The sequence below is a fragment of the Pogoniulus pusillus genome, chromosome 11 (genome assembly GCF_015220805.1).
Source record: "Pogoniulus pusillus isolate bPogPus1 chromosome 11, bPogPus1.pri, whole genome shotgun sequence".
Lineage (NCBI taxonomy): Eukaryota > Metazoa > Chordata > Aves > Piciformes > Lybiidae > Pogoniulus > Pogoniulus pusillus.
In genome coordinates, this window is record NC_087274.1 from 1,867,830 (window position 1) to 1,890,139 (window position 22,310).

Genomic DNA, 22,310 nt, shown 5'->3' on the forward strand with positions numbered 1-22,310 from the left:
CCTTCCCGCCGCTTCCGGGCGGCGCCGGTCGCCTGGCAACCGCCCCCCGCCGCTTCCGCTTCCGCCGCATCCCGGCGGCCGCCGCTCGGCCCGGCTCAGAGCAGCGGCTGCCCCTCGGGGAGCCGCCGGCGGCATCTCCCTCTGCTCCGGCGAGCGGGACCGGACGGCGGAGGCCCCCGGCAGTGTGAGGGGCCGGGGACCACACGGCGGGGCCGTTCCCGCTCCTGCCCGCACATCCTCCCTTGCAGAGGGGCCCGAGTGGAAGCGGAGCGCTCGGGGCAGCCGGAGCCGGGAGTCGGAGCCCTCCTGTGGGGCGAGAGAAGGGCCGGGCCCGGCCTTGCTCTAGGCCCGGCCAGGCAGCGCTCGCCCCTGGGCAGCACTGCGATCCTGCGCCCGGCCAGGAGGTCAGATGTGGGGGGGCAGGAGGTGCTTGGGCCCTAATAAGGGATTAGAAGATGCTCCGTGAAGCTGCGCGTTGGCTCCTCGAAGCAGGGAGCCGTGCGCGGACCTGCTCTGCTGTCTGCCCGAGCGGTGCGAGGGGCTGGCCGGCGAGGCCGAGCTGCTGAGGGATGGAGGGGCCGGGGAGCGGGAGCGCCGCGGCCTCCTCGGGCCTGGCCGACGGCAGTTTGGTGCTGTGGACGCTGTGCTCCGTCCTGCTGCCGGTGCTGATCACCCTGTGGTGCAGCTTCCAGCGGTCGCGGCGGCAGCTGCTGATCCGAGACATCTTTCGCAAGAGCAAACACGACTGGCACTACACAGACCTCTTCGGGCAGCCCACCTACTGCTGCGTCTGCGCCCAGCACGTCCTGCAGGGCGCCTTCTGCAGCTGCTGCGGGCTGCGCGTCGGCGAGGGCTGCCTCAAGAAGGCCGACCAGAGGTTCCTCTGCAAGGAAATCGTGATGAGGAGCGGCGCTGGAGCCCGCAGCTCCATGCCGCACCACTGGATCCGAGGCAACGTCCCGCTCTGCAGCTGCTGTATGGTCTGCAAGCAACAGTGCGGCACGCAGCCCAAGCTCTGCGACTACAGGTACCCCCCTTGGTGTCCGTAAGTGTGGTGCCAGGTCAGTGTTGGGGTTGGTGCAGGCTTATTGGGGCACAGCACCTCAAAGAAGGTGCTGCAGTAAAATGTGAAACTGTTAAAAACCAACTTCGAGGAACCTGAAATTAAATTGCTTGTGGGCAATTTGAGTGAGATTAAGGGTATGGCACTGCATCTCATGCCCACGTCTCTTGATTGCATTACTCCAGCATGATGTGCTAGCTGCTGTATAATTAGATTTAAAAGGCTCTCTGTGCCCAGGAGAGTTTGTACTTCAGACCTTAAGAAGGTTCTAATGCACTTGTGATTTGTGTAGTGGATAGCCTGAGCAATCTGGGGGGCACAGCCCACAGTCCAGGGCACCAAAATGTCAAGGAATGCTAGAATGTTTTGATTGGAAAAGACCTCCGAGATCATCCAGTCCAGCCATCAACCTAAGACCACCACGTCCCCAAGTGCCACGTCCACAGGTTTCTTGAACACCTCCAGGGATGGGGACTCCACCACCTCCCTGGGCAGTCTGTTCCAATCCCTGACCATTCTTGCAGCAAAGAAACTGTTTCTAATCTCCAGGCTAAACCTTCCCTGGCACAATTTCAGACTATTTGCTCAGTGTAACTAGAACAAACAACTGTCCTGTAGCAGGCTTAAGGAAGCAAGAGGAAGTGGAAGCAGTAGGGATAGGAAGAGGGAAAAGAGAGGAGAGGGCAGGAAAGGGGAAAGAAAAGGAAAGCAGAGAGGGAAGGGAAGTCACACTACAGGGCAAGTATCATTGCTACTCTAGTTGTGTGCTGGATTAGTCAGGCAGACTCCAAAAATAGCTTTCACATCTGCTTAAACCGAGGCTTTGGATGCAGGATTAACATTCTGCAGAGGCTGGCAGTGGATGTTGCAATATTTCCTCTTGTTCTAGTCCCTTTTCCAGAACAGCATTTAGAGCAGGTCAAAATGCTGGGCAATTTTGCACGATGAAGTTCCCATCAGCCTTGTACAGTGCTGCATAACCTTGCAGGTTTCAGACTTAAAGGGCCACTGGCAATATTAAGAAACATATTAATCAGCATTATTAGATGAAACTAGATTATTTCCTCTGTGCTCTTTAAGCACTGAGAGTTCAGAGTCTCATACAGGCTTTCTGTCTGTTACTGTTGCAGACAAGCCAGAAGGGGTACTTAGAGCACCTGCTTTGGGACCTGAAAGGAGGAGAATTTAATTTAAAGCAGGTTTGTTTGGTTTTCCCCCCACAGGATTCAAATGATTTTCTGGGCTTAGAATCACATCACCAAGTTGTGTCATTTTTTGTAGCCAGCACAACTTGCAGGGTGTGCATGGTTTGCTCCATGATGTGCCTGGAATATTGGTTTGGGAAGGCAAAGTGCAAGGTCCTGCACCTAGGCCTGGGCACTCCTAGAGCTCAGTACAGCCTGGGGGATGATGAGATTGAGAGCAGCCCTGCAGGAAAGAACTGTAGGGTGCTGGGGGGTGAGAAGCTGGACATGAACCAACACTGGGCACTTGCAGCCCAGAAGGCCAGTGGCAGCCTGGGCTGCATCCAAAGCAGCATGGCCAGAGATGGAGAGAGATGCTCTGCTCTGGGGAGACCTCACGTGGAGTTCTGCCTCCAGCTCTGGAGCCCTCAACACAAGAAGGATGTGGGCTTGATGGAGTGGGTCCACAGAAGTGCCACAAAAGTTGTCAGGGAGCTGAAGCTCCTCTGCTATGAGGACAGGCTGAGGGAGCTGGGATGTTCGGCCTGGAGAGGAGAAGGCTCCTGGGATACCTAACAGCAGCCTTCCAGTACCTGAGTGGGCTACAAGAGGGCTGCAGAGGAACTGTTTGTAAAGGCAGGGACAGGATGAGAGCAATGGTTTGAAATGAGAGCAGAGCAGATTTAGATTGGATGTCAGGAACAAGTTCTGCACCATGAGGGGCGTGGATCACTGCAACAGATTGCCCAGGGAGGTGGTTGAGGCTCCACCCTGGAGATACTTGAGGTCAGGCTGAAGAAGGCTCTGAGCACCCTGCTCTAGTGGAGGATCATAGAATGGTTTAGGTTGGAAGTGACCTCAAAGATCATCCAGTTCCAACCCCCTGCCATAAGCAGGGACACCTCCCACTAGAATTCACTCAAGGCTTCATCCAGCCTGGCCTTGAACACCTCCAGGGAGGTGTTCTAGGATCTTTGATCACATTGGGTGATTCTGTGCTCCACAACCTCCCTGGGCAACCTGTGCAAGTGTCTCACCACTCTCAACCTGTGCCAGCGTCTCACCACCCTCCCTGCAGAGAACCCTTTCCTAACATCCAGTATCAACCTCCCCTCTGCCACTTCAAACCCATTCCTCCTCCTCCTGTCATTACCAGGCCTTGTCAGTAGTCCCTCCCCAAGGGAGGATGTCTTTGCTGACTGCAGGGGGGTTGGACTGGATGACCTCTGGAGGTCCCTTTCACCCCAAACCACTCCATAGTTCTCTGGTGGACTATTCCTTACAGTGGTGCCTGGAAACATCAGTGCTTTTCAGAAAGCTAATCCATCTGAAATGCAGGAGGCAAACCCAAGTGCCTGTTGTCTGAGGAGTCTCTTTTGCCATGGTTTGTGGTTTGTTCTTACCCCAGGTGTGTGTGGTGTCAGTGCACTGTACACGATGAGTGCATGGTGGATCAGTTAAAGACTGAAGAGTGCACATTTGGAGAGTTCAGAGATTTAATTATTCCACCCTATTATTTGTCTGCAATCAACCAGCTGCGTAAAGACAAAAGAACCAGTTATGAAAAGGTAATTGGCTGCTGCTGCTTGGGTTTGGAACAGGAAAAACCCAAACCCCACACAATCAAACTGGATCTCAGCACACTCTCAGGTTAATAACTGTCAGCTAAATGGTTCAGTGTATCTGAAGGACTTGCAGTGTGGTTTAGAAGGTGTTTGGTATTTGTTAATGTGGTAGCTTGTGCTAGTTTGAGCCTAGCTGGGATATTTTGGTGAGAAGAATTAGATTCTAGGCAGTGAAAAGGAAGCAGTGGTGATGTCTGCTGCGCTCATAGGCTTGCTGAGATGTATAAGAACAAGAACACAAACATAGATAACAGAGTTTGCTCTCTGGCTTTGGGCTGCACTTTTGTTTCTGTCTCTCTAACTTGCTGCCTGACTAACCCCCCTGCTTCCTAACCCCTCTGGCTGATCCTCCAAACTCACCTTGAACATAAGGCAAAGTCTGGGGTGGGAAGGAGGTGGAAGGGTGGTTGGGAGCCTCTCCTGGGGACTCTAGTTTCTGGGAGGGCTGCTGTGTTTCTGTATTACTTTTTAACTTGTCTATTTCTGTCTATAGCTGTAGATACTGTAAATCTCTGCTTGTATCTTGGGCTAAGCTGTAAATGTAAAGCTTCATTCCTTATTTTCCAGCTCGGCTGAGTCTAGTCTGGGTGATTTTCCTAAAGTGTGGGGGGCAGGGAACACCCAAACCATCACATAGCTGAAGCAGGAGCAGACATTTGGGGTTTGTTATTCCAAAACAATGCTGAGATTTCTGTCCCTTTCTTCCCTGAACGTGTTGTGGTTTTCCTGCCGCTGTGTTCTTAGCGTTGTAGCATTCGTTGTTCTCTGTAGAACAAAACTCTTCAGCCTCGGTGTGTCAGAAGTGTTTATTTCTGGTTTGACTGCTTCAGACTAATTGGTAACTTGCTGATTGTGGCATTCAGAGGGGACAGGGTTTGGAGCACAGCTCTGCAGGTGTTCAGGGGAGCAGTGCATGTGTGACTGACTGATCTTTCCCTTCTTGCAGGTAGTCCCTTACAGCAGCAAGCACTGGGTGCCAGTGATCATCCTGGCCAATACCCGCAGTGGAAACAACATGGGGGAAACTTTGCTAAGAGAATTTAAAATCCTGCTCAACCCTGTTCAGGTATTGACAGTGAGAAGCCACCATCAGAAAATTAAAGTTTGAACTCATAGAATCATGGAATGGTTTAGGTTGGAAGGGACCTCAAAGCTCAGCCAGTTCTAACTCCCCAGCGTAGGCAGGGACACCTCCCACTAGAACAGGTCTCTCAAGGCCTCATCCAGCCTGGCCTTGAACACCTCCAGGGAGGCTGTGGAGCACAGAATCACCCAATGTGATCAAACATCCCTGGGCAACCTGTGCCAGTGTCTCACTACTCTCAACCTGTGCCAGTGTCTCACCACCCTCACTGCAAAGAACCCTTTCCTAACAGCCACTTTCAATCTCCCCTCTGCCACTTCAAACCCATTCCTTCTCATCCTGGCATTACCAGACCTTGTCAATAGTCCCTCCCCAGTCCTCCTGGAGCCCCCTTCAGAGCCTGCAAGGCTACTCCGAGGTCTCCTCCAGGCCTTCTCCTCTCCAGGCTGCAGAGCCCCAACTCTCTCAGCCTGTGCTCAGAGCAGAGCTGCTGCAGCCCTCTCAGCATCTTGGTGGCCTCCTCTGCACTGGCTCCAACCCTTCCATGTGCTGCTTGTGCTGGAGGCTGCAGAAGTGCCCCCAGGACTGGAGGTGGGGTGTGAGGAGAGCAGAGCCAAGGGGCAGAATCCCCTCCCTTGTCCTGTGCCCACACTGCTCTGGCTGCAGCCCAGCACAGGGTTGTGTCTGGGCTGCACTCCTACTGCAGGCTCCTGTGGAGCTTTGCATCAGCCCAGGCACCCTGCAGCTCTGCAGCCTGTCCTTGACTAAGCACCACTTGACTTGGTGGCAGTACATCTTGGGGAAGATCAGTGAAGGAAAAGAATTCTTAGAATGACAAAATGGCTCAGGCTGGAAGGGACCTCAGAGATCATCAGCTGTGATCTGCATCAGGGACACCTCTCGGCTACACTCAGCTGCTGAAGGCCTCATTCAGCCTGGCTTTTGAATACCCCCACAGAGGAGACAACCACAGCCTCCCTGGGCAGCCAATTCCAGGGGCTCACCACCCTTGTATCAGAGAACTTCTTCCTCAGATCCAGTCTAACTCTGCTCTCCCTCAGCTTCAACCCATTCACCCTTGTCCTATTGCTAAACACCCTTATGAAAGGTCCCTCTGCAGCCTAACTGCAGGATCCCTTCTTTGCCTTGTGCAGACATCGGTGGCTGCAGTGGCTGCTTTGTGGTGTTGTTTCCCCGTTCAGGTCCTCTGGGGTGGCACAGGATGCTGACGTCAGGCACTGACTTGTTCTTTGTATTTCCTGCTGCTTCCTTTGAAGCTCACAGCCCAGCCTTAGAATACAGCCTAACAGAAATCCCTGTCTGTTTGGCTTCAATTCAAAGATTAAACCTCTTGGTAGGCTGAGTACTTAAAAATAACTTTGGCCTGAAGTCTTTCATCTTCACAGAATTTGTCATCATGCCTGCTGTAGGACTCTCTGCTTGGTTTATCAGTGGTGTTTATTCCTCGTCAGGCACTGGAGCTCGTGGAACTGTTAGAGCAGGTCCAGAGGAGGCCATGGAGACAATCAGAAGCTGTAGTACCTCTCCTGTGAAGACAGACAGAGAGCTGGGGTTGTTCAGAAAGGAAGGCTCCAGGGAGAACTTAGAGAAGCCTTCCAGTACATTAAAGGAGCTACAGGGGACCTAGGGAGGGACTTGGCCGAGGGCTGAAGTGGGCTGAGACTGGAAGAAGCTGGATTTATGAGACACTAGAAGAGATTCTTCCCATGAGGGTGGTGAGGCACTGAAACAGGTTGCCCAGAGAAGCTGTAAGGGTTCCAAGGTGGAAGTGTTCGAAGCCAGGCTGGATGGCACCTTGAGCAAGCTGGTCTAGCTGGAGGTGCCTGTGCCCATGGCAGGGGGACTGGAGCTAGATGATCTTCAAGGTCCCTTCAACCCAAGCCACTCCTTGATTCTGTGATTTGCTTATCTTAGGAGTCTTCGTTTTGCATTAGAATGAACTTCTTGAAGTTGTTTACCTGGGAGGCAAATCCTGAGTTGCCTTCTGTGAACTTACAGAACTTTTCCTTTCTTCCAGGTCTTTGATCTAAGCAAAACTGCTCCTGCAAAAGCACTCCAGCTTTGTCTCTTGCTGCCCTGCAACGCTGTCAGGGTTCTCGTCTGTGGTGGGGATGGCACAGTAGGCTGGGTCCTGGATGCAATTGATGAGATGAAGATAAAGGTATTGGGCCTTAAATTAAAACATGTCTTGGGGTGAAAGGAGTTTTGGAGCTGCTGAAGTTCTACACCCAATCTCTTACCTGCTTTTATTGGTTTTGTCTTCCTGAGTAAGCCTGCAGAGAAATACTTGCAAAAGTTCTTACCTGTGGTGGGGGCAGAATGCATCTTGCTCTGGGTCCCTGTAGTTCAGGAAAGCTTTAGGTTTTAAATGATGTTTGCAGTTGTTCTTTTCAGTGAAACAAGAGTCCTTTATGCATTATTCTTTCCTCTTTGCCTAAGCAGATTTATATTGTTGTAAACAGTGGCTAATGTGCTCAGCCTGCTGCTGTCTCCCAGCACACTCAATCTTCTCTAAGGACCTCATCATTTTGCTGGCTGTGCTGCTTATATTGCCAGAGAATGAATGAGTGCAGTAGTTTGCTCCTTATCATGTGTTCTAAACAATCTTATCAGTCTGCAGCCTCACCTCTTAACAGCAAGCAGGGAATTTGTATGTACTGATAAAGTAGAAATACAATAAAGTGTAACCACAAAGACTAATGGTCAGCATTATTGGGGTACTTGGCCTTGGACACTTCATGTATTGTCCCTCAGAGGCAACATTGCTGCTGAAGTCTGTGTTCTTTGTTTCTAAGTATTCAAATGGAGCCACTGGAGTTACATAAACACTGCTGGGACTATCAGCAAAGCTCCTGGTTATCAGCAGGAGGTTATTTGCTCCCTTCATTTACCTCGAACCTCAAATAGAGGTTAGCTGGCTGATAACTCGTCTATTAAAAATAGTACCCACTTACTGCAAGTGCTTTTCAGAGCTGACTTTCAAAGGCCAAGGTACCTCTGGAGTAGCTGCTCATGCTTCTGTGGGAAAGAGAGCAAAGATCTCTGCTGAGGTGGCCATGTCAAATGTCTGCCGCTCTGTGATCTGGTGACAGCTGGGTCTGTGTGTGTGTGATGTGGCATCTCTGCAGCTTAGAGGCTGGCTGTCCTACTCTGAGTGTGTGAATTCGTGCCTGGCTGGGTCCTCCACTACCTTGTGCTTGCCCTTAGCTTTGGACCTAAGCTCACTGCAGTCTGTAAGAGCATGTTGGTGGTTGCTGTCACTTCCCAGAGGGACAGTCACTTACTGTGGCTGCAGCACAAGGAAATCAGATAAGCCCAGGCTTCCACTCGGAGCACTTCCACTTGCAGGCTTCCACTTAGAGGTCCAAAGCACCATGCCCTGCTCAGTCCCACCAGCACCATGTTTCCATGTTACTATTCCTTTGCCTTCTCACAGTGGTGTAACAGTTCCTTTTCCCTACACCAAGTACTTCAGTGTGCTGTCTGCTGTCCTAGCGCTGCCAGCTCAACCCTCAGCACAAACTGCTGTGAAGATTAGTGATACCTGAGGAAAAAAGGAGCACTGAAGAAGGAGCTGATACTCTGTTTTTGTGTCCTAGGGGCAAGAACTTTTTATTCCCCAAGTTGCAGTTTTACCTCTAGGAACAGGCAATGACCTGTCCAATACCCTGGGCTGGGGTGCAGGTTATGCTGGAGAAGTCCCTGTGGAGCAAATCCTACGAAACGTGATGGAGGCAGATGGAGTCAAACTGGACAGGTAAGGAGCAGGGCACGGATGAGTTCTGCACAACCAAATGCTGCTGCAGCTCTGCAGCTGAGAGCTGTTTTCAGCACTGTATGGAAGGAAGCAGAAATACTGCTGCAGAGAACTGCAGAGCAGCTGAGGTCCAAAATTAGTCTTTGCGTAGTTGTTCTGGAAGGCTTCATTCTTTCATAGTTGATCTAAATTTGAATCTTTTGGCTTGGTCCCACTGTAGAAATGAGATTCCTGAGTGAGAACAGTCTGGTGTGAGTCTAAGGCATGGCTCTTGTTTTTCAGGTGGAAGGTTCAAGTAACAAACAAAGGATACTACAATTTAAGGAAACCAAAGGTAAGATTTGCCAGTGTAAACGTGGACTCTGTGGGATACCTGTGTGCTTATACTTCTCTGGTTCCCTACCTCACATTAAACACTCTGACTTTTAAATCCTAATAGTAGATTTAACAAGCCCCTAACTGGAAGTTCTGCCTTGCAGGTATTCACAATGAACAACTACTTTTCTATAGGCCCTGATGCTCTCATGGCTTTAAATTTCCATGCTCACCGTGAGAAGACTCCCTCTCTGTTCTCCAGCAGAATTATCAACAAGGTGTGTTTGGTAAAGGGCCATTTGCTCCTGGTTGACTTGACTTAAGGCTGTTTGGTTTGCTTTATGGTGCTTTATTGCCCTGTACTGCCTTTTTCTGACTGTTTTCTCTTCTTCTGTGGGTTTGTTTCTCTTTCTAGGCTGTTTACTTTTTCTATGGAACCAAAGACTGCCTGGTACAAGAATGCAAAGATCTTAACAAAAAGGTTGAGGTAAGTTTCTCAATTTGCTGATTCTTTGGATAATCAATGGAGTGTGAAAACTTAACTTGTGAAAGAAAAGGGGAAAAGCTTTGCAGTTTTCAGCTACCTGATACTTGTGTGAGGATGGCTCTGGGCTTGGAGTATCTGTTATGTTCCTTTCTCTATCTGCAGCTTACTTCCTGGAATTCAGGTCTTTGAGCTTACTGAACACTTCTACATGGCTTTTCTGGGCTTGCCTCAGCTCAAGTGCTGATGTTCAGCTACAATTTGCCTTAGCAGCAGGGACTTGCATAAGTTGAGAGTTGCTTTCTCTACGAACAGGAACTTGTTACATTTTAGGCTCTCTTGTAAAATCTGAAGGCATTTTTTTAAAGTCTGTAAAGCAGACAGCTTCTGTTGGTACAGAGCCAGCTTCTTTTCAGGTGGAAACCTTTTAAATGCATCAGGAGAATAACTGGCTGCTGTTGAAGGACTGCTTTGAGCCACAGGAATTAACTTGTGTTTGTCTTTTAAAGCTAGAATTGGATGGTGAGAGAATCGAGCTGCCCAATTTGGAAGGCATCATCGTCCTGAATATTGGCTACTGGGGAGGTGGCTGTAGGCTCTGGGAAGGAATGGGTGATGAACCTTACCCCTTGGCAAGGTACACAGTGCAGCTGTTTTATTCCCCTTTAACACTTCCTGTAGCGTAAGCAGCTGCCTCCAGCAAGCTGCCTTAGATGGCCTGACCTGCCTGGAAGTCAGAAGGACTCCTTGTAACCCTAGGCCATCTAGGAATTTTCATTTCCCTTGTGTTAGAGAATTCAGCTAAATGCATCCTACACAGCAAGTTTCTTTTAAGACCTTCTCAAAATGTCTGCTGTGAGTAAGCAATAGCTTTGAAGAGGCTGTTGAAAATAAAGGTAGCCTTCAAAAACTAGAAGATATGTCCACTGGAGAAAAGATCCTGTCTTAATAGAGGTTAAAATACAAAGTAAAAGTAAAGCAAACAGAGTCTGAGCAGGTTACTTGCAGAAAGGGTAAAGAGGAGAATAGGTGGGCTCATGAGTTACTCATCTTGGAGGGTGAGAGAGCCCTGAAGAGGGACCTGGCCAGGCTGGATGGGTGGGCAGAGGCCAATGGGATGAGACTGAACAAGGCCAAGGGCAGGGTTCTGCACTTTGGCCACAACAACCCCAAGCAGCACTACAGGCTGGGGCCAGAGTGGCTGAGAGCAGCCAGGCAGAGAGGGCCCTGGGAGTGCTGGCAGAGAGGAGCTGAAGAGGAGGCAGCAGTGCCCAGGTGGGCAGCAGAGCCAATGGCATCCTGGGCTGGCTCAGGAGCAGTGTGGGCAGCAGGACAAGGGAGGTTCTTGTGCCCCTGTGCTCAGCACTGCTCAGGCCACCCCTGGAGTGCTGTGTCCAGTTCTGGGCTCCTAAAGTCAAGAGAGATGTTGAGGTGCTGGAAGGTGTTTGGAGAAGGGCAGCAAGGCTGGGGAGGGGCACAGGAGGGGCCTGTGAGGAGAGGCTGAGGGAGCTGGGGGGGTGCAGCCTGCAGCAGAGGAGGCTCAGGGCAGAGCTCATTGCTGCCTGCAGCTGCCTGCAGGGAGGCTGTAGCCAGGTGGGGCTGGGCTCTGCTGCCAGGCAGCCAGCAGCAGAAGAAGGGGACACAGCCTGAAGCTGTGCCAGGGCAGGTCTAGGCTGGATGTTGTTAGGAAGTTGCTGTCAGAGAGAGTGATTGGCACTGGAATGGGCTGCCCAGGGAGGTGGTGGAGTGGCTGTGGCTGGAGGTGTTGAAGCCAAGCCTGGCTGCGGCACTTAGTGCCATGGTCTGGTTGGTTGGGCAGGGCTGGGTGCTAGGCTGGGCTGGCTGAGCTTGGAGCTCTCTTCCAACCTGGTTGATTCCATGATACTCCCTCAAGGAACTTCCTTCTTCAGGAGCCACCTGTGTAAATGCACTTCCTAGCTCTGATACAAGGCTTGTGAGCCTGCTTTCTTCATAGGCATTGCTCAAATATAAAAGACTGAGCCACTAAAAGGATTAATAACTGAGCAGAAAGATAAAATTGTGCAGAGATTTATGGAAGAGAAATCCACTGTGGGCCTTACCTCTGCACAGTAAGGCTTGGGAGGTTATCTAGCCACAATTTCCTGGAGCTAGCTGGGGTGTACCAGCTGGAGTCTTGCTCCATACCTGGGCTCTTGTGTAGTTTGCTGCCCAGCACAAAAGCAAATTAAACAGCTTTGTGGAGTAACATTTGTCTTCTCTGTAGGAGCAGCCATGAAAGGGCTGTGGAACATCTGGGCAGGTGTTCTGCAGCTCATAAGCATCACTAACAGCTCTCCTTTTGTCGTTCACAGACATGATGATGGACTTCTGGAAGTTGTTGGTGTTCATGGCTCTTTCCACTGTGCCCAGATCCAGGTGAAACTGGCAAATCCTGTGCGCCTAGGGCAGGCACACACAGTGAGGGTAAGTGAGGCCTAGCAGCCCAGCTTGGCTTTTGTTCACACTGTGGAATCTGAAACTCGAGTGGCTGAGCTGGAGCTGCAGTTTGCAGCTGACCTGGATGTGCTTCTTGTTAGTAAAACGTAATCCTGTCGTAATCCACAGTCCACTGTTGCTGTGCTTGGGGTCCTGTGAGTGCAACCAGGTTACCATGAGCCAGCAGTGTGTCCTCGTGGCCAAGAGGGCCAGTGGTCTCCTGTGATCCTGTGAAGAGCAGAGCATGACAAGCAGCTTCAGGGAGGTTCTGCTCCCCCCATACTCTGCCCTAGTGCAGCCACATCTACAGTATTGCATCTAGTTCTGGGCTCCTGAGTTCAAGAGAGGCAGGGAACTTCTGGAGAGAGGCCAGCAGAGGCTACAAAGATGCTGAGGGGCCTGGAGCAGCTCTGTAAGGAGGAAAGGCTGAGAGGCCTGGGGCTGTGAGCCTGGAGAAGAGCAGCCCTAGACGGCATCTGCTCAATGCTCAGCAAGAGCTAAAGGGTGGGGAGCAAGGGGACAAGGCCAGACCCTTCAGTGGTGCCCAGTAACATGACAAGGGGCAGCAGGAAACAAACTGGAACCCAGGAGGTTCCATCTGAACAAAAGAAGAAACTTGTTTGGTGTGAGGGTGCTGGAAGCCTGGAGCAGGCTGCCCAGAAAGGCTGTGGAGTCTCCTTCTCCGGAGAGCTTCCAGCCCCAGCCAGACATTGGGATCCTGGACAAGCTGCTGTGAGTGCTCCTGCTCTAGCAGGGGAGGCTGGACTGGATGATCTCCACAGATCCCTTCCAACCCCCCACCAGGCTGGGATCCTGTGACTTAATTGTGTGCCGAGTTTCCCCCTGGCAGCATCAGTACCTTGTGGTCACAGAGTTCCCTCCAGAGCTCTGGGGAGCTGCTCTGACCCTGTGCTCTTTGTCCAATGGCAGCTGATCCTGAAGAGCTCCAAGATGCCGATGCAGGTGGATGGGGAGCCCTGGGCCCAGGGGCCCTGCACTGTCACCATCACTCACAAGACCCACGCCCTGATGCTGTATCACTCGGGGGAGCAGACAGACGACGACGCCTCCAGCACGTCCGAGCCAGAGCCCGCCAGAGAGCAGACGGATGAAGATGAGTAGATCTGGGGAAGCTGAACATGCAGCAGTGAACTTCAGCTCATTAAACCACTGACAATGCCTAATCTAGCTTAAGCTTTATGCTGTGGGGCTCATGCCTGTGAGTGAAGTAGAGCTGAGGATAAAGCCATGCTGTTAGCTGCATGAAAGCTGTCACAGCTGAACTCCCCCAACTGGTTTGCCCTTTAGGTCGGTGGTGATGGCCAGTACCTAGCTGCAGGAGATAATTGCTTGGATGGCAGGACAGAGACATGCTGCAGCCTTTCCTTGCTGTGCAATCAGATCCTCTTCACATAAAGTTTGCAAAGTTTGATACCTTTGGGAAGGGGAACTGCTGGGAGTTTGGCCTGCTTCCACCTGCCCTCTTCCCCAGAACAGAAACCCAGACCAAGGAGGCTGTGGGCTGATTTTCTGACAACAGCCTGCTCCTGGCTGCCATCTCTTCTTGGGAGCAAGACAAGCCCTTACCTGTTCACCAGCTTGTGCAGTGTGTATCTAATGGGCTTGGCTGGGAGAGCAGAGGATCTGGGGTCTCTTGGAAAGGTAGCTAGGAAGAAAGATGCTTTTGGACTAAAAGTTTCTGGAAAAGTTCTGCTAGGCAGTGACCTTTTTCAGAGGCTTTGTAAGCCATAGACAGATACTCCTGAGGTCCTGGGGACCCAAGATACAACTTTGTGACTTGCACTGAATGATCCTGTGACTGATGCTGCTTCAGGTCAATGAGAGACTACTTCTAGCTTTTGTAAATGTAATTTTGTGATTGCTGGGGAGGCTTCTTGGAGGAGAACTTGGCCAAGGAAGCTGACAATTTTAAACCTGTTTAGAGGAGGGGTTTAAAGACATAATTATCATTGGCAGATGTGTTTGTTTCTTCAAGCTTTGATGAAGATCTTGCTTCATACCTACCTGGAAATGGTCAATAGCAAGTGAGTCTGATAGCTGTTTCAGTTTAAAGTGTGGAGGTGAAGAGCTGTTTGCAGAGGTTAGCAAGTTCTGCCCTTCCTGTGTGTAATTTGAGTGTAAAAAAAGCATGGAAGCATTTATTTTCTGCTTGGCTCTTAGGAGTCAAAGATACCTTGATGGACCTGAAACTTGAAACCTGAAAAAGATTAATGGTCTGTACTGGCAGCAAAGAGCCCTTACAGCAGGACACAGAAACTGTCAGTTTGGCATATCTGTGGCTTCTCAGGTTCAAACTTCTCAGGTGAAAACACCTTCATAGTTAACAAAAACCTGCTTCCTTTTTTCTATCCTGTCCTAGGTACTTCAAGCCTGCAGCAGGTGAGTTGAGGCTTCAAACTTGTCCCTAATTCAGTCAAGTCCAACTAAATCACTGAAGGTGATCTTCCAAGCAGGAAAAAAAAAAATCATGCTGAATATATCTTGCATAAACCAAGATTGTAAGAGAAGTTGAGAGCTTCAGTCAGAGCTTTGAACTTTGCCTCTTCTGTCAGAACTCCCCCAGCTGTTTGTTTGCTTTATGCAAACTGAAATTGATGCCACAGGCTGGAGCAGAGCCTTGTTTCTAGGTTTTGTAAAGTGAAACCTTTCTCAGCAGTGCAAAGGGCATTTGCATGGATGGTGAATGGAGTCTTGATGTTTTAAAGTGCTTTACTGCACCCATGGCAAAGGCAGTATTTCTTAAACCCTTCAACTGTAATCTTCTCTTTGGAGGATCCTTTTTAACTTGCTGGGGTTTGTCATAGAAAGTCTGTGTGCTAGATCTTAAGTACTACTGATGAGCAGTACCTGGCTGAAATGTGATGAGTCTCATGAGCTGTAGAGCAGAAGCCATTTGTACATTTCCATGCTCATCAGCCTTATGCACTTCATCTTAATTATTTTATGGTATGTAAATAGAGAGAACAAATTAATAGTTAAATCTATGTAAAAGGGAAATGGTTTAAACTTTCCCTCCCAAATACCTTAGATACATTCTCTACTTTTTAATTCTGAGGTTAAATTTGTACTGGCTTCAAGAATCCTGCTAATTAAGTTATTCATTATTTAAATAACTTGTTACTCTCAACAGCCTGAAAACAATGAAATTCTCTTCTTGGGTAACTGCTGTTTACAAGCAGATGAGAGGAGAAGCAGGGTCTGTGCTATGAAAAGCAGAGAAATGGCACCACTGGCTACCTGCTTTAGTTACAAACAGTTTAATAAGTTACCTGCAGTTGATCAGATCATTGTTTCAGTTGGTTTATGGCATAAGAAATTTTAATTATTGAAGAACTTCACTGTTTCAGCTCCCAGGCATCTAGAATAAAAGAGGTGGCAAGAGGTTGGCAGTCTCCCAGTGGGTGAGCTGGGCTCTCCTCTCCCACTGTGCCCCAGTGGGCATTGGTGGTGGTGGGCTGTGTGCATGCAAGGTCCTTGTGCTCACTGCCAGGCCTAAATGTGTGCAGCCCTCTTTGTGAAATGCCAATCCACCACTCCTCTGGGGGAAAGAAAGGAGAATTGGAAGTGAAAGGAGCATTTTTTTGGGAAAACCACTAGGGAATGATCTTGTTTGTAGTGGACAGATGGAAGTGAAGAAGTTTGTGTTTTACAAAGTGACTGTCAGTGACTGCAGTGAATGCCAGGTAGCAACTGTAGCCATTGCAAGCATGAGGAGGCCTCTTGGGCTGTTGTATTTATGGTATGGAGAATACTCTGGAGTTCAAGTGTCCACCTCCCAGTCAGACATGGGATCATCCTTTTATTGCAACTACATGTAGCTGTCATGTGCACAACAGAAAATAGTTCTTTTTAAACATGCAGCATTAGCACTGGAGTCTGCTGGGAAGCCTTGTTGCTTCCTACATGCTGTCCTTTCATTCCAGGGTTTCCTCCTTTCTACTTTGGTGCAAACTGGGTTAAATCCTGTTCCGAGTTGCTTTTATTGAACTGGTTTCAGTCCGGTCTAAACTTCCGGAGTCTTTGGGCTCCCAGGTTCTGATGGAAACATAAACGGACATTTCCAATTCATACTGGCGCTGCAGCTGCCAATTCCGAGCGTGTGTTGTGAGCGTCAAGGTGTGCTCCGTGGGTTTTTGATGTCGCAGGTGCATAAAGCAGCGGCTGAGCTGCGCGGGAAGCGGTGCAGTGCGTTGTGTGGCCAGAGGAGGGCGCCCTGCAGCGGGGTTTGTGGCAGCGCTGAGCTCTTCGCTGCCTTCTTACAGGTCGGCGCTGGAAGGACGAAGTCGTGAGCGGATTGCTCTGGCGGTCCTCATCCAGCAGCCCTTCGTGTGAAATGTGCAGGGGGGATTAACAGCAGGTGCCAAGCATGCCAGAGTGAAGTCCGATTAGGTTTTACAGCTGCAAACACTTCATTGTGTCTGAGTTTGGTCAGACTCCAGGGACTTGCTTTACTTTCGGGTTGTAAGTCCCGAGGCGTGCAGTGCAAAAGCTGAAGCTGCATGGAGAGCCTTTGTGTGGCTCAGCTCAAACCTCTGCTCCTCTCCCACTCAGATGCTGCATGTATGCATTTTCAGGTGCACAGAACTTCTTGTCTTAGGCTTGGCTTTACTTTTTGTTTCCACTTCAGCAGGGTTAAACTGTTTCAGGTGTGTTTCAGATGTTTCAGCATCTTGTCTCTTTCCATGTCTGGGTTTCAAAAGGCATCTGAAACCCAAACTTACTTTCTTCACCTCGGAAACAGCATGCACTTAAGGATCTGCTTTTCCTAAGTGTGTCTGTTGCTCCTGCTATTTAAAGCTGGTTAGGGCAGGATTTAAAGCATACTTCTAATAGCACTTTGGATTTCTTGTGGCTACTAAAGAACACCTTTGCATTTGCTGCTGCAGTGGCAATATTGCTGTTTCAGTCATTTCTGTTAAAAACAGGACATTTCTCAGTGCTGTTATGAACTACATTTCCTGTTCACACTGTATGGCATCACTTCTGCACTTCAAACTCTTTTTAGGTGGTCACTTTAGATGTTGCCCTTGTGTAGGGTTTTATTTTGCAGGTCTTGTTGGGGTTTTTTTGGGCACTAAGTAACTTCAAACACCATTTCCTTTAGAAGCTTTAATTATGTGCTGTGAGCAAACAGATTTGAGTTTTTCCTGGTTGCAAAAGAAAATGCTACTATAGTTGAGCACACCTGGAGAAAATAATGTGTTTGAGGCAATGTTTCTAGCAGGAGGAAGGGAAAAGTTTCTTCTGTACAACTTTATCTGATCCAGATTGAGAATTTGTGCCCCCTGACCTTTTGTTTTGCTGGTGTTTACAATTCCTGAGTAAGTACTTCCTTTCCTCAGCCTTTAACCACTCATTTTCTGCTGACTTTCTTTCGGGTAAAAATGCCACTTGGGACAGTAGCAAAAGGTCTGCTGAAATGGGGATGCTGAGCTTTTCTCCTGCCCCCTTTATCTTTCATGCCAGCTGGCTTGTCAGAAAAGAAGACTGGAATGGTTCCACACAGCTTATTCTTAGCCCAGTAAGCCACCTGTTAGGCCTCTTCAGTCACCACACCTGGAGGATATCAGAGAGGATTCCAGAAGTTCCCAGTCCACCCCATGACCTTTGGAAGTACAGGGTTTGCTCTTTGCTGCTGGGGAGGAAGCTCCCTTTTCTCCACAGAGAACTGCTAATTAAAGGTTCTGGTTTCACTTGGCCCAGTTCCTTCTGGTTCTCTATGATGTTGCACTGATGCTTACAGCTTTTAGAGTGTGTGTTACTGTAGCTCACTGCTTGAAAAGCCCTCAAAGCACTGTGGTTTAGCTGGGAACAGCAAAATGATAGCAACCTTTTAGTAGTTACACCTTTTTACTTGGCAACAGCTGCTTGTTGGTAGAGCACCACTGTAACCTAGGTAGTTAACCTCTGGTTAGCAGCAGGACACTTGGCAATCTCTGCTGTGTTCTGACTGAAGATCCAGGTTTGTCCTGCACTTTATGCTGACTACAAGCAGTTTTCTTCCTGTTGGAAATGATTTGACCCTTCAGGTAGGAGTAAGCTAGGATATATACTAGGAGTAAACTAGTACCTGATGGATGCTGCTGAATGTGAAGCACTGCTTTAAAAATGCTCTGACTGCTTCTGAGAAGTGAGAGCTGCTGCTGGAGCAGGGGAATGAGACAACAGGGCACTTGTTCATTTAGCACATTGCCTTGCTTTGGGCCACAGGTCTGACAGCACAGCTTGATCTTGCTAAGAGTGCAGAGCACCCACTTCAGGTTTGGGGCATCTCAGGGAGAGACTTGTAGCTGGAGTAAAGCCACACATTTTGACTAAACCTAGTGATGGGGACTTACATGAGATGAGGATCCAGCTCTCACCTCTTCAACAGCATGAATGTATTCAGCACTGCTTGCCCCTTGCTCACACTGCCCTCTTGGGCTGTCTGTAGTCCATCTTTGGTGGTGTTTCATTTGCAAATGGATTCTAGATTCCAGCATAAAAGTGGTGGGAACGCTGTGAGTTCATCACATTCTGCCTTCAAAGTTTACACCTCTCAAAAGCCATTTTGTCTGCTACCAGCTGTTGTAATCTTAGAGTACCTCCAGCAGTCTTCTCTTTTTAGGGTTTTTATAGCTAAACAGAATGGGTTTTTATTTTTGTAGCTTGTAACTTCAGTATGTATAGTAGCTCTTTCTATCCAGTAAGTAGAGATCAGAATAGAGTGACAGTGTGACTTAAAAACAGTGGTAACTACGTACATGAACATACCAGCATGTTAGCAAAGTCTTCTTCAGCTTGGGAGTACTGTGGTGGGATTTATAACCATTGTATCTGTGAATGTATCCTGAAATTGCACTAAACAGGGGAGGAAAAGAGCTCAAAATGCAAGTAATAGATCCAAAAGTACAGTTGGGATGAGATTTAACAAGGCTACATGCAGGGTTCTGCACTTTGGCCACAACAACCCCAAGCCACACTACAAGCTGGGGACAGAGTGGCTGAGAGCAGCCAGGCAGAGAGGGCCCTGGGGGTGCTGGCAGAGAGGAGCTGAAGATGAGGCAGCAGTGCCCAGGTGGGCAGCAGAGCCAATGGCATCCTGAGCTGGCTCAGGAGCAGTGTGGGCAGCAGGACAAGGGAGGTTCTTCTGCCCCTGTGCTCAGCACTGCTCAGGCCACACCTTGAGAGCTGTGTCCAGTTGTGGGCTCCTAAAGTCAAGAGAGATGTTGAGGTGCTGGAAGGTGTTTGGAGAAGGGCAGCAAGGCTGGGGAGGGGCCTGGAGCACAGCCCTGTGAGGAGAGGCTGAGGGAGCTGGGGGTGTGCAGCCTGCAGCAGATGAGGCTCAGGGCAGAGCCCATTGCTGCCTGCAGCTGCCTGCAGGGAGGCTGTAGCCAGGTGGGGTTGGGCTCTGCTGCCAGGCAGCCAGGGACAGAAGCTGTGCCAGCGCAGGTCTAGGCTGGATGTTAGGAGGAAGTTGTTGTCAGAGAGAGTGATTGACATTGGAATGGGCTGCCCAGGGAGGTGGTGGAGTCTCTGTGCCTGGAGGTGTTGAAGCCAAGGCTGGCTGGGGCACTGAGTGCCATGGTCTGGTTGATTGGCCAGGGCTGGGTTCTAGGTTGAGCTGGGTGAGCTTGGAGCTCTCTTCCAACCTGGCTGATTCTATGATTCTCTGAATTTATAACATCTTAGGGGGTTTTCCATCCAAGAAAGGTGATGCTTTGGCAGTCAGTACTGAGCAGTAATGAAGGAGAGACCAGTGTACTCCGGACAGTGCAGCTGCTTCCTTATGGTGCAGTTTGAGGTCTGTGTTATTTAGTGTCCAAACATCAGCAAAAGCCTCTGCACCATTCCCACCTCTCAGGAAACAAAAGCTCAGAGCAAACCTGCCTGCTCGCAGCTGTGCAGTGTCTTGAGCTCTTGCAAAGAAATGATCAGCCAATAGAATATTGAATCTCCAGTAGAAAGGGTTGAAGTCAACACTTGTCCATGTTTTCTTGGCATCTAGTGAGGCTTTCCCATCCCAAGTTGTTTTTCCCTTGTGTTTAAGAGCAAAGGAAGCTGAGCCGAGATGGTGAGGGGGTATTGCTGTGAAACCAAGTTGCAGAGGCTGGGAAGGGTGTCCTTTATTTGATGTGTGGGCACAGGAGCTGTGATGGTGGAACTTATCTCAGTCTCTGCTTTGTCTGCATCCTCACTGGCTTCATCCCTTGCCCCATGTAACTGTGACCTCTGCTCAGATGATTACATGGGCAGTGATTTGTGTTGAGCACTTGGGTCAGGTTGTCTGTGAGAAGCTGCAGCGAAGTGGCAGAACTCCACCAGCTTCTGTGGTGTCACTCCACGTTTACATGGGAGAAACCCAGGCAGTTGTATCATGGCCTCTCTTGTGACTGAAGACCCCAGAAGGCTCTGGGAAACATCTGCTCCTTCACAGGATTCTGTAAATAGTGTTTTTTTCACAGCACTGACTCCGTTCCTGAATGTCTGAATGCATCTTTTTGTTGTCCTGTTGCCTGTGCTGTATTTGTCTGTAGATTAAAGTGTGTGAACTAAAGTGTTGAAACTAAGTTTTTCCTGTTCCTCACCAAGTTGAGTTTTCAGCTAACAACCTACAGAGGGTGACAGCTGCCTGGCTCTGAGGACTGCAGCATGGCAAGACTTAAGAGTTGTATGGTTTTGAGCTCTGCAGCCATGCAGAGATCTCTGCTGCAAAGACCTTCAGATACACAAGCACACTTCCAGACAACATAGTCATGCCATTCTGGGGTGAAACTAATGCTCTTTGGTAACCTACAATGATGGCTCAGCAGCTGCTTGCTCAATTCTGATTCATCCTTCTCCAGCTACTCACCCTTGGGGAAAAGGTGAGTTTGTGTGGCTCCAAAATAGATGTGTTTGACATGGTTAAAAGAAACCAGGCCTCAACAGCAAGGTAAAAGGTCCAGATAACCTTTAGGAGAAGGAACGATCAGTGATTTGGGATGCTAAAACAGTTTGTGATGCACTGCCCTTGTGTAGTCTTAAGGAGGAAATAGGCCTACAAAGTCCTTACCTGCAAAGAGCAACTTTTGGGCAAGAGTTTTAGCAGGAGATGGTTTGGTTGTTCCTACAAACTGGGGGCAGGAGTGCTGCTGAGCACATCAGTGAAATACACATGGGGCTCTGCCCAGAAAGAGGAAACACTGCTGCTGGAGGATGTTCAGAGATCAGGGTTCAGTGCTTTCTCCTGATGCCAGCAGGTGGGTTGGTTTGGACGTCTGGAAGTGAATAAATCCTCCTATGGAGCCACTTTTCATGGTGTCAATTCCCTCCCCGAGTCCTTTCCTCTGTTCCCCATCTCATTTGCACAAAAGAGAGAACAGGCTCTGGCCTCTTCACTCTTGTGTTGTGCCCCAACCAAACCTTTCAGAGGCTGTTGCTGTACTATTTTCTATTCCCCAGGGCTTCAGAGCAGGGACACTCAGCAGGCTCTTTCCTTCACGGCGTGAGGCGATGGTTCCACAAAGCTTTGAGGATCACTGCGCTCATGTTAATACAAGATCAACTTCTGATGTGTTTCAAAACGTTTGTAGAACCTCTGGAGTAAACTGTCCAGTACCAGCTTCAGCCAGGCCTTAGCCTAGACGTGTCAGGAGTCCCAGCACAGGTTTGTGTGGGGAGGGAGGGTAGGCTCTCGGCAAAGGGCAAGTTGAGACTGAAGTTCTGTTTCTGCCTTTTGCCATGGTCTGGTTGATTGGCCAGGGCTGGGTGCTAGGTTGGACTGGATGAGCTTGGAAGTCTGTTCCAACCTGGTTGATTCTGTGATTCTATGATAAAAGGGAAAACGTGAAATATTTGTTGAATGAAAAGTGAAATGGTTATGTGTGGGTCCAGATCAGATCCGAGGAGCCCCATGGCAAGGCATGTGATGGCTAAAGCTCTGTCTCCTCTAGGAAACGCCGTTTCCTCCTCAGAAAAAGCCCTAACTGCAGCAATGCAGCGACAGGCGGCTTCCCTTGCCCGGTGCCTCTGCAGGCACTGTGAGACGCGCTGCTAGCCGCAAGGTCACAGAGGGCTGCCCGCAGCGCCCGGGCTGTGCCGCCCGCAGCGCCCGGGCTGTGCCGCCCGCAGCGCCCGGGCTGTGCCGCCCGCAGCGCCCGGGCTGTGCCGCCCGCAGCGCCCGGGCTGTGCCGCCCGCAGCGCCCGGGCTGTGCCGCCCGCAGCGCCCGGGCTGTGCCGCCCGCAGCGCCCGGGCTGTGCCGCCCGCAGCGCCCTGCGCCGTTGCCCTCCCTTGGCCGCGAAACGCGGGTTCCACGCTCGGCAGCCACGGCAAAGCGC

At 49.9% G+C, this 22,310-nt stretch overlaps 1 protein-coding gene across 1 annotated transcript; it reads left to right on the forward strand.

The window, feature by feature from the left end:
• Positions 1-74: 74 nt before the first annotated feature.
• Positions 75-20,547, forward strand: DGKE (diacylglycerol kinase epsilon). The gene is made up of 11 exons (XM_064150521.1): positions 75-1,027; positions 3,656-3,815; positions 4,819-4,938; positions 6,995-7,138; positions 8,577-8,734; positions 9,017-9,068; positions 9,214-9,327; positions 9,465-9,536; positions 10,043-10,170; positions 11,867-11,978; positions 12,921-20,547. The coding sequence occupies exons 1-11, from the start codon at positions 570-572 to the stop codon at positions 13,110-13,112; spliced, it is 1,710 nt and encodes a 569-aa protein (XP_064006591.1). The 5' UTR covers positions 75-569; the 3' UTR covers positions 13,113-20,547.
• The last annotated feature ends 1,763 nt before the right edge of the window (positions 20,548-22,310 follow it).